General features: G+C 35.0%; 2 protein-coding genes across 2 annotated transcripts; one reads left to right on the forward strand and one right to left on the reverse strand.

Annotated features, from left to right (window-relative positions):
* The first annotated feature begins 1,604 nt into the window (after window positions 1-1,604).
* Window positions 1,605-3,131, forward strand: LOC133191319 (trichohyalin-like). The gene has a single exon (XM_061327067.1). It carries the CDS (start codon window positions 1,605-1,607, stop codon window positions 3,129-3,131), a length of 1,527 nt encoding a protein of 508 aa, XP_061183051.1.
* Window positions 3,132-5,461: 2,330 nt separating this feature from the next.
* On the reverse strand, window positions 5,462-11,990 carry LOC133191542 (uncharacterized). Its single transcript, XM_061327290.1, has 3 exons — window positions 11,633-11,990; window positions 6,237-6,392; window positions 5,462-5,786 (listed from the first exon to the last, which is right to left on the reverse strand). Exons 1-3 carry the CDS (start codon window positions 11,844-11,846, stop codon window positions 5,641-5,643), a joined length of 516 nt encoding a protein of 171 aa, XP_061183274.1. The 5' UTR covers window positions 11,847-11,990; the 3' UTR covers window positions 5,462-5,640.

Below are 11,990 nucleotides of genomic sequence, written 5' to 3' on the forward strand. Positions count from 1 at the left end.
CAGAAATGATATTCAATGAATTAATGAAGAAGTTTAATTGTTCTACTAATTTGTCTATCTACAGGATTTTGACGTGATCTGCACTTATGACGTCTCGCGACAAAAAAGCGCAGATGTTCACGGTTTAGATTCACCTTAATTAAGACACATCAACACATTCATTGTTAAACCCAGAAAATTGTAAATGGAGGGGATGCACAAAATGAAAGGGGGAGGGGGGGTAGAGGGAATTCACAACCTGACTGCTTAGACAGTTTTTACAGTCTACATCCCATTTACATTTCCTTTTCCTCTTTGGGAGACATGGGAAAGTTTTAAGACTTACAATTCATCAGTACATACTAATTTTTATGAAGGCTTTTGTTCATTTCTCAAGTGTAGTTTTGTCTGCAAAAAGATGGAGGTGGTGGTGGTGGGTGGGTGGGGGGTTCTGACCACTCCTCTGGATCCGCCCTTGGAATGACGCACATGTTACGTATACAGTATGATTATAAACAGATAACGATATGGGACAAACTTTAAATTTTAAAAAATCGGAACAATACGTGGTATGCATATTTTTTTTTTATATTGCCAATTACCGTCGGCAAATTGAATTCAAATACCGAAAATTTCTGCTATCTAAATCAAATATGAATTTGATTACATTAGATATAAATGTATGTTTTTGCTGAATTGTGGCAAATGAACAGTTTATAAGGGGTTATTGTATACAGTTGTCATAGACAATATGAAGGGAGCGAATCAAAGAAATACATGTATAGCTTTCATTAAAAGGTAATCAATTTAAAACAACAATATATTATGCATACCAGCGCAATTTTTCATGTCGACAAAACTAAGGCCTATATACTAATTCTTCAGTGTGTTTTAAGAAAAAGAAATGGTGTTATCAATGTTGAATTGCTAGCAACGCTCCCGTCCCGTTCGATTCAGTACGATATACAGAGATGCAGAATCGGCTTTAAAAAGTTTAGGGAGGGGGGTAAAAAGTATCAAATTAAGACAATTTTTAGGACAGAAAAATTCGACGAGAACAAAAAATGTTTTGGAAATAAAGTATATTATTATCATTCAAAAACATGCATTAGTAAAGGGAAGAAAATAGTTTCTCTCTCTCTTTTATTCAGTCTTTTACATTAAAATATTTCGGGGTGAAGTCTCCTCAGAGACCCCATTTTAATCCGCGACAGGTGTGCCTACGGCTCTTTGGATTGGATAGCATAGATATTATACATTAAAATTAAGGATTACATTTTTTTTTAAAGAATTAAAAAAAAAAGAATTAAAAAACCCTTATTTTTTTTCTAAACATATTTGGTAAATTTAATCTTCTTGGCTCTAAACAAAATTGATCTAAAAGTATTCCTTATTTTTCCCCTTGTTGGGGGGTGGGGTAATCTTAAGTGATATTGTTTCACATGTACCTAAAAGAGGACCCCCAGCCATTATGTTGTCTATGAAACATTCAATAATAAATTCAAATTTCATTCCTTATTGGATGACATATGTATAGATATATTGTATGATAACTATTTTTATCGTTCCTTAATATATTAGTTTACATATAAATTATAAAATTTGTATCATATATTGGTACAGGTATGTCAAATTGCTCAACGATCAAAGAAAAGAGAGAGGAAATACGCAGAGAACAAAAGAGAAAATGGAAACAAAAACAAAAATTATTGAGACCAGCAAAGGAGTTGTCTCAATCTATAGCTGCTGTAAAGAAGAGGCAGCAGAGAGAGAGGCTTGCTCGGAAAAAAGAGGAAGAACGTGAAAAAAGACAACAAGCTACAGAAAGAAAGCGGAAAAGTAGGGCAGTCCTTAAGAGTAAACAGATTCAAGAGAAATTAAAGAAGGAAGAAAAACGCAAGAAAAACACAGAGAAACAAAGACGATGGCGAGAAAAGAAAAAAATACTCAAGCAACACAATCTTCCGCTCACACAAGAGGAACAACAAATATTTCAAAATAAAATGAGCAAATCCCGTGCAATAAGAAAGTTAAAGGAAGCTCTTCCTAGGACACCTCTAAAACGTATTGCAACTGTAAAGGCGTACTTGTCCTCAAAGAAATCACCCACGGTTAAGGAACTACAGCGTAGAAAGGTTGTACCATCACCGGAAGAACGCAAAGAATTGGAAATGAATGAATCGGTTATACAGGATGTGAAATCTTTCTTGAATTCGGTGAAATTTAAGAGGAGTGATAAGTCGCGGGAAGTCGTCGACATTCTAGCTGCATCTGTATCAGAACCATTAGTTCAAAAATCTAGGGCCAAAGTTGACCTTGCGAGAAAACTCGGAATGCCAGTTAGAAGGATCTCAAAGGGTGTTCGAATCCGACAACGAGTTTTGCATTCAGAACAATCATCCTTTGAGTTTACAAAAAGGAAAACAAGGTCAGATAAACTAACTGAAGAAGTTCAAAAAACAGTATATGATTTTTGGTGTCTACCTGAAAATTCGCGGCACACTGGAAATAAAACTGATGTCAAGCGTGTCCGAATAGGTCCAAAAACTTACTGTAGCCATGCTATTCAAATTCTAGAAAAAACACAGAGTGAACTGTTCATGTCTTTTAACCAACATTATCCTGAAATTCAGATTTCACAGAGAACATTTGAAAAATGTAAGCCATATTTTGTCCGATCTGCAAGGAAAAAGGATAGAACAACATGCTGCTGCAGGTATCATCTAGAGAGCAAGTTTTTGTTCAACGCTTTCAAGGCACGTAGAAATCAGTTGGCAAACGATGGGTTGCTGGACGAAAACACATTCAAGGTTTACAAAACAATTTCGGAATTATGTGAAGATACGATGTGCCATACGGAGGATGGAAATTTACATTTGAAAGACTGTTTAGAAAGAAGCTGTGAAAAATGCGGTGTTCATTTGCTGAAATTTTGTGACGCTGAATTAGATATGTCTGACGATTCGCCAGATGTAAACTGGAAAAAATTCGAGTATGTTGACATCAAAACAAAAAATGGCACCAAGAAGAAACTGACATTGGTAGACAAAATAACAAAGTCCGGTGAGATGATAAAGTATTTTAAGAAGGTGTTGGGGTTTTTCCCAGGTCATCATTTAAATTCAGGGCCAAATGGCAAACGGATCAGCTGAAAAATCTTGCCGAAAACTTACCGGAAAACGAATGTTTAACAGTTCATGATTTCTCGGAAAACTACCGATGTAGTGAGCAGATTGAAATCCAGTCAAACTATTTTCAACGAACTGAGGTTTCCATTCACATTTCACTGATTTATAGACATGCTATTTTAGAAGTTGACGGTGTATCGAGCACCCCCGATGACCCTTATATTATTTGTGAACATTTTTTTCTTATTTCTCCTGACGAAAAGCACGACCATCATTTTGTTAAATGTGTTCAGAAATTGATATCTGAATATTTGCAGTCCATCAATTACCCGCTCTCTACAATGCATGAGTTTTGTGACGGATGTCAAAGCCAATATAAAAGCAGGAACTGTTTGGGAAATCTCGTTCATTCCGTTGACGAGCTTGGATATCAGAAAATGATACGAAATTATTTTGAAAGTAGCCATGGTAAAGGACCACAGGATGCAGCGGGAGGTTTGCTTAAGAACCAAGCTGATATGGCCGTTATCCGCGGGAAAGCTCAAATAAGATCTGCGCTTGATTTATTTAATTTTGCAGAGGCTAATCTCAGGACACGGTGATCTCATGCCTGCAAAAGAAGAATCTTTCGATATATTGAAGAAATCCCGAGGTTTGAAGAGAACTTTCAGCCAATTAAAGGAATTCGAGCCGTACATCGAGCAGAAACATCTAAAGACGGGAAAATCATATTACGTAATATGTCGTGTTACTGCGACAGTTGTCTAGAAGGGGAAAAGTGTGAAAATTTACCTCAAGTTGGACTTTCCAAAGAAATGAAAATGAAGTCGAATAGCGAATCTACACATCAGGATCCTGACATTTCTGAGGAAGAATATACCGAGGCAGAAACACTCTCAGATTTTATTACTGAAGGAACAGTGTTTGCTGTTCTGTGAACAGGGGATGACGACAATGACTTTTATCTTTTACAAGCCACATCAAAGAGCAAAACTCTACGGAAAGCCAAAACAGACAAGTGGGGTGGATCGTTTGTTGCAGGGTCAACAGTCATCCACGGAAAATATTTTGCTAAAAAGGAAAACTCAATCTTGGACTATAAGCTAATAAAACGCCCAGTAGCCATGGTTCCAAGTGCATCTGTACTGTTTATATGCCAAAATGTATCTATACAAAACGAAATTCTTCACCTAACCGAAGAGGAAAATGAAGATATCCTGGAATGCGTCGATTTGTGCGTGTTAACACACTAAATTGATATTAAATGGCATCTAAATATTTTTTAGAATTGATTTCAAACCTGTATTTTTAACAAATTTAAAGAAAGTTAATTAATACGGTAAAGAACAGTTTTGCCTGTTTTTGACATGAACGTTTTTCACGCTACATAATAAACATATTCACTCATAAAACTTCCAGTTTCTTTTCATTTTATTTTATTTTATTTTTTACTTTTAACATAGAAATGGATTTAAGGGAACTCTAAATTCTAATGAAAACGTTTTTTTTTTACTTTGAGATCTTTTATATAAACGTGTAGATACTTCAATTTCAACAAGGGTACTAGTACCTAGCTACAACATTCACCAAGAAAAAATATATAAAGATGTTTAAAGAAAATGAAGTATTCGCTCATGTTTACGTACATGCAATTAATGTATTCAGGGTTTTTTTTGGTCAATATTACTTTCATTTTATTTCAAATTGTGTCATTTACTGAAGATTTCCATTTATTCCAACTTACATAAAAGGGCAGATCACTTTAAATTCATAAAACATATGGATTAGAACTCTTCAGTATGCAGTTAAACCTTTATGAAAGTTTTACTAAGTCGCTGATTGATATGAGTAATTTTTACGTCCCGTTTACGTTATAGCGTTTTGAAAAATTATTTACCGACAGACGTACAGAGACGGACGAGGGACATATTACTAATGCATAAGCTTTTCTGGTCTCTGACCAGTATAACTAAAACGTTATACATGTACTTTGAAAACTTCGTAAAGTGTGTGCCAAGTGATAAAGATTTGAAGTATAACTGTGAACCAAAACACTTGATTTGAATGACCAAAATTTTGTATTCTCCGAGATATATCCTGCTCTGCTCTTGACTCAAGATCATTTATCAAAGGTTGAGATTTACGAGACAAAGGACAATTGAAAATTGTGTTCCTCAAGAGAGGCCTGTTTTAGCTTCAGAATCCTCTGTTACATAATGAATCCAAGCTTAGGGGTCATATGTCAATTACATATTGGTAAGGCGAAAATTATACCCTCATTTCGAGAGGAATTATATCTAGATGTATTAAAGAAGTATAAAAGATGATGTCAAATGAATTATACAACTTTCAAATACAATTTTTAATTACTTTATTATGTAGTTGTTATATTTTTACATCCACAATATTAATGTAATAAAATTTTATTGCTGTAAAATGTGCATGTATGTATAATATACGTAACTATTATAAAAAAGTAAATAATATATAAGCAATTATGTAAAATTTCTAAAAAATGACATATATAATGACATTATTTAGAACACATGCTAACAAAGAGAAGTACTCCTGCAATGACGTAAAAACAACCACCGACAGCAGCGAGTGCGAAGGCCCAGTCTAAGTAATCCGTGTCTTTGTTGGAACCGAAAATGATGACACCCAAAAGAATAACACCCCCTGAAATGTAAAAATCCTCCCAATGTAAAAAAAACAAAAAGAGTATATTTCATAGCAGGCACTTAGCATCGTTTTTTAAAAAAAAAAAAAAAAAAAAAAAAAAAAAAAAAAAAAGGTGTTTGTGTGTGCGTGAAAGGTTTTTTTTTTTTTTTCTTTTTTAATTTATTTTTTTTTTAAGAAAGGTACATAATATGACATAAAAAAGTGGTGTGCCCCCCCCCCTTTTCGTTCTACGTGCCTGCTTTAAGAATTTATAAAAAATAATTGCATTTACCTTGTAATTTTTTTTTTATTAAATAATAACTTTTACTGTTCAATTGATCGTAGACCAGAGTTGAAAGTTTTGGAATATAGTCACCTGGTGCATAACTTTACCATCCACAAGAACATCGTTTATCATATCAAAACAAATTAATCTTTATTATTCTGAAAGCTTTGACACTAAATTACCTGTTCCTAATGTAACTATGGCAGTAAGGAGGGCCACAATTTTATTTCCGGAAGTCTTCGATACACACACATATAAAACGAGGAAAACAAGACCGACGAGGGCGGCAACCAGACCAATCGCTTCGAACACTCTCACGGACTCAAACCAGTCAGGGACTGAAACAAACAGTACATGGATTTAACACAATGGTTCGCTTGCAAGAAACTCCGAATTCTTAATGGTTAAGTGAAAATCCTTGATCTTCCCTACATAAACCCTGTTCATAAGTATTACATGTACGTGGATATATTTACTAAAGATTTATTAAAATTCCTTGAGAAATCAATGCTGCACTAAGAACATATTAAAGGAGGTTCAAGTATATAGTGTCGTTCATTTATTGTGCAAAAAGTTCACACAAACCCTATTAATACCCTGGGATATATCCCTCGGTGTTCCCTATGATGTTTATCTGTAATAAAAAGTGTAGTTTGAGCAGTTAGACAGATGACCGACATATTTTGATCCCTGGTGATAATCCATTTGAGCCTTTGGCTAATTTCATTCAATATTGATTAATTCTGTTTTTTTGAATCAGTGGGTAATCTATAGGGAACTTCTTGGTAACATGTGTGGCTGAGCTTTCTAATAACCATATAAAGAAGTACTTGTGTTTTATTTAGTACTTATTTACATAAGACAATTAATTCCTGGCACGTTTCAGATGAAAGCAAAGTACGTTATCGTTTTATCTTATGAACAAATGGCCTTTTAAGACCGTTTTATAAAGCAATAATAGTCAATTATTCCAGCGAGGGTTATTCTCTTACCAGAGTATCATTGAACATTTCAGCTTAAGGGTATCGGCTCCTCAGTCAGGAACAACAACTATTCAAATTATCATTTAAATGAAAAGAGTTTTAAAATGAAGTTTCATTCGAAATTGAAATCTTTTCGAGTACCAATTTTCATTTCAAGCAACTCAGCATGATTCAAGGCTCTTTAAAGTCTTAGAAAGGTCTAGTAAAAAGTTGACATTTCAGTGTACCCAAAAAAATACAAAACTAAATATATTTTTAGGGAAATCAAATTTCCGTTAATCTAGCCTTAGATACCAATGCTTTTAAGCATTATGAGACACAGGCGTCGGAAGCAAATTGAAAGTGGGGTGGCTAATTGAAAGTGGGTGGGTGGGTGGGGGGGGGGCTAAACCAACGGAAAAGGGTAAGCCCCACTTTTCAATGCCTATATTTTGTCTGTCTTTGAAAAAAAGTGGGGGGGGCTAAGCCCCCCTAGCCCCCCCCCCCCCCCCCCCCGGTTCCGACGCCTATGTGAGATGACCGTAAACTCGTTGATCAATTTTCAATTAGAAAATGCATAGCTGGTGCTTTTATTTGCGTTCCCTGAAAATATACTTGAGATTTGATGAATTTCCCTATGTAATGTATAATTATGCATGTATTAATCGTGTTAATTTGTTTTATTTTATTATTAATCGTGACTGTATGCCGACATGGTAATTGTCAATAAAGTGAATTGTAATATTGAAATACGATTACATTGTAACTATTAAAATGAACTTTGAAGAAATACCACTGGCGGATATAGACAGGGGCCTAGCCCCCCCCCCCCCCCCCTTGTGACCAAAATATACATTAGATTAATCAATCAATTTTTTGATGTGGGACATTCATTATACCTAAAATATAGCCAAAACAAGGCAAAGAACTGTTTCAAAGAAATTCTTAAACCTGAGGCCCCCTGGGCCCCCATCCTGACCACAAAGTGGTGCCCCAACCCTTATTCAAGTATCTGGATCCGCCTCTGAATACCACGGATAAATACACATTACTTTGTGAATTCAGAGACATTTCTGTGAGAATTTTTTAATTACTTTACTGCTGATTTGCAGAAAACGAGGATCGGACTCCCTTAATATTAACATTCACAAGATATCCAGATAGCAAGACTACATCGGGCCAACATTGGTTGATTGTTGGTAGGTTGGTATAGTGTTGGCGTTGGGCGGTAAATGTTGGTCCAACATTGGTCCAACGGATGATATGTTGGCATGAAAGCTGGTCCATTGGTGTTGGGTATGCGATGTTGGGCCAATGTTGGTCCATTGTAGTAAATGTTGGCATGAAACATGACCATTATACGTTGGGCATTTGATGTTGGCCCAAAGTAGGTCCAACCAAGTAGATGATGGCTTAAAACAAAGCCACTGTGTGTTGGGATGTAATGTTGGCCCAACATAGGGCCAACCAAGTAATGTTGACATAAAACACATGAAATGTGTGTTGGGCATGTAATGTTGGACCAATGTTGGCCCAGTGTAGTTAATTTTGATTATAATGAGGTATTGATATGGCTTTCAACGTTGGCCCAGCGTTGGTTCAACGGAGTGAATATTGGGAAGAAAACAACTTTCATTAACATACATGTAGGTGATCTGTTAATTACACATATTAAATTTGTATCTTTTAGAACCACTTTAAAGCTTCTTTCAATAGAGACATCTCATCTTTCGTTAAAATATTATGAACGAGGGATTATCTTAATAGCCCATTTATTAATATGTTAATAAAAAACGAAAAATTATTCCAGAACCTAATTTATGAAAATAATTAAGATATTTAATTAATACTGATTTATGTTTGTAATTCGTGTCCGAGACTCTTGCAAATACATATATATAGAAGTTTTAATTATTCTGCACAGTATATAATTTTGTAGGTTCTATATTTAGCATCATGGAAGTGCTGAATTTTAGAGCTCCAAATAATTAGGTCAGTGGTGAAATCCACTGGCTTAGCAGGTGACTGGCCGGTTTCCTAGGAAACAGTCATCCTAATCAGCTCTGTTTCGTAAACTCGGAGTGATCACATCTTATCACTTGCAACACTTGAACAAAGTATATATATACATGTACGTGTCCGTTTTGAATCGCAAGAAAGAGAAAATGGATTGTTTTAGCCCTTGAAATGTAAATATAGTCGTTTTAGGTGTGATTGATAGAATTTTATCTCTGTAAATGTTTTAATTTGAGCATAGTTTGTAAAATTTAACATGTTACTAGTATTCAAGAATTGCAATTTTCAAAATATGCAACAGTGGCGTATATTCCATATACATGTAGGCAAAAAGGCTGTAGCCTACACATCATTTTCTTATGGATAAAAAAAAATTGGTTGGAAAAAGGAAGAAAAGATTATAATAATTCTTATCTATTAATTTTATTTTGTTGCAAATGCCAAAATAGCATTCTCAGCAATCCGTACTTTTATACCTATTCAACGTTGACAGTTTTACTATATATTTAATGACAAAACTTCCTATTAGTTGGGATTTTTTAAATCCGAAACTCAAGTAATTTATCAAGTCTGTACCAGAGAATTTCAAAATCACCGACAGCAACCGGAGGCCATGATAAGTGCAGGAAATAAAATTAATATAACTGGAAATAAATATTTTAGTTAGTTGGAAATTAAATGTATTGATCGTATTTAGATTATTCAGTAAGGAAGTTTCCATATTTTCTAAGTAGAGTAAAAATAAGTTAAAAGTTCTCAATTTTGTTAAGTAGTCTTCATATCATGATATAAACTAAAAAAAAATGTTTACAATATTATTTTCACTTGTCAAATTGTAGACGACAATCGTATCTGTGTCATCTACAATTACTGGAACTATAGTTTTGGTTAGTAGGAAATTAAATGTATTGATTGTATTTAGATTATTCAGTAAGGAAGTTTGCATATTTTCTAAGTAGAGTAAAAATAAGTTAAAAGTTCTCAATTTTGTTAAGTAGTCTTCATATCATGATATAAACTGAAACTGAAATGTTAACAATATTATTTTTACTTGTCAAATTGTAGATGACAATCGTAGATGTCTTCGCAAAAAAGATCCCACCGACCCCCCCCCCCCTTCCCCAAATCCCTATATATCGAGAGGGGGTGACCTTCTCTTTGCCTACCCACATTTTGCACTCGGGCTAAATCTCTGACTTCTCACTAGCCTACACATTAGCAGATAGGAATATACGCCACTGATACATGTATATTTACTAGATCTGGTTAAGTTATAACGTATAAGTAGTAAGTGACATCATTTTTGAATGGATTAAACTGATATATTTTTTATATCATTTATAGCATCTGGTGGGGAGAAAACCCTTTGTGTTACAAGACCATTGATGTTTGGAATTTAATGGACAGTGAGCGATTTATCTCAATTATCAGTGTGAGAGACAAGGAATTTACAGACAAAGAAACAATAACATGAACAGGAAAAAAGGAGTGAATGGTTCAGAAGTAATATGTGGCAGGAGAACATTCCAAAGTTTCACAAATTTGAACACTGGGACCCTTATTCTAGAGGAATATTATAGTGATTGAAGTGATATGGGATAGACTTGAGAAAACATTGAACTACTTTTATTTCCCTCTGTTGATTTCATTCCATAGAAGTGACAAAAAATAAAACATTTGTTTGTGGAACAAGCTAATTTACCATGCAGGATTTATTCAATCAATTGTGTTTTACTCGTAATTATGGAAATAAAAAGGTTACAGGAATTCATATTGTTGAACTTAAATAATTCAATCGCCGATCATTTGCCAACATGTTTATAGAACGTAGGGCCAACGTTGGTCCAACATTCATTCTTAGCTTTAAAAAACATTGAACCAACATTGGGCAAATAGGAAGTTAAACGTTGGGCCAATGCCAGATAACCAACCGTTGAATGGTATCCCAACGTCGAGCCAACTTGTTGCTTGAATGTTGGGCCGATGAGCAAGATGATGTTGGCCCAACGCATAAAACTGACAAAGGGCCAACGTAATTTTCACCGTTGGGCTTGCATTGGCCCAACGTAAGCTTGCTATCTGGGATATACTTGTAGTTTACATACGGTGAAAATCCGCCTGTAGTGTAGCACACAATTTTTTGGTGTGAATGTTTTTGTTTACATCAAACGTCATGCTCGGACAGTGAAATGTTATTAAGACGCCAACGCCCTTATCGCGGCCATATCTCATACGAAATATTACTAGCTAGATGCCATTGCTTTCATTTGTTTAATTTCTGGGAGCTATGGCATGCTTAATCCTGCATCATCGTGCTGATATTTTTCAAGCAGGTAGTTTGATTTTGAACACTTAAAGAAAATGAAAAACATTACTTTTTAAGTCCACAGAAATTGCTAGAAGACGGTATAATTGATCAATATGTTTCCTTCCGTCCAGCCTCAATGCTGCATGAAGTTCAATTTTTTTTTTTTTATCGATCCTATTCAGCTGTTGCATACATGCTTGTTTTGGGATGTGTTTCAAATGTAGTAACTTTTATAATTATATGTTTTTTTTTAATATAAGCACCTGAAATAAGCAAAATTTAAAGAACTTACGATAAGTGTCTTTCCCAACATCATCCAGATCAGTGTAGTATTTGCAGCCATCCAGTCCCAAAAATGCTCCACAGCGTTGCCATAAACCACCATTTCCCCCCAGTACAAATTTCTCCCAATAAGGAGCACCGAATCCCACAACAAAAAGTAAAAACCCGAGCCCGATGAAGACAGAGGCCACCTTAGATGCTGCTGGGGCGTTTCCACCGGCCATTTTTCGTTCACTGCGAGTTAAACACAGATTGAGGAATATATTAGAGCGGGCGTGGGAGTGCGAGTGAGTAAGACACACGCGGAAAAAAAAACGTTTATTACATTACGACGCCATGACTGTGAGAGGTCTCCACCTTTCTTTGTT

This window comes from Saccostrea echinata, unplaced genomic scaffold (genome assembly GCF_033153115.1).
Source record: "Saccostrea echinata isolate AGI-Se365-2 ecotype Australia unplaced genomic scaffold, CSIRO_AGI_Sech_v1 ptg000023l, whole genome shotgun sequence".
In the NCBI taxonomy this organism is placed as follows: Eukaryota; Metazoa; Mollusca; class Bivalvia; order Ostreida; family Ostreidae; genus Saccostrea; species Saccostrea echinata.

Bases quoted from the DNA above. Each gene is read 5' to 3' on its own strand.
- LOC133191319 (XM_061327067.1), top strand. From the start codon at position 1,605: ATGTCAAATTGCTCAACGATCAAAGAAAAGAGAGAGGAAATACGCAGA.
- LOC133191542 (XM_061327290.1), bottom strand. From the start codon at position 11,846: ATGGCCGGTGGAAACGCCCCAGCAGCATCTAAGGTGGCCTCTGTCTTC. The intron at 6,393-11,632 runs GTAAGTTCTTTA...TGTTTGTTTCAG, and splicing joins TGTTGGGAAAGACACTTATC to TCCCTGACTGGTTTGAGTCC. The intron at 5,787-6,236 runs GTAATTTAGTGT...TTTACATTTCAG, and splicing joins CATAGTTACATTAGGAACAG to GGGGTGTTATTCTTTTGGGT.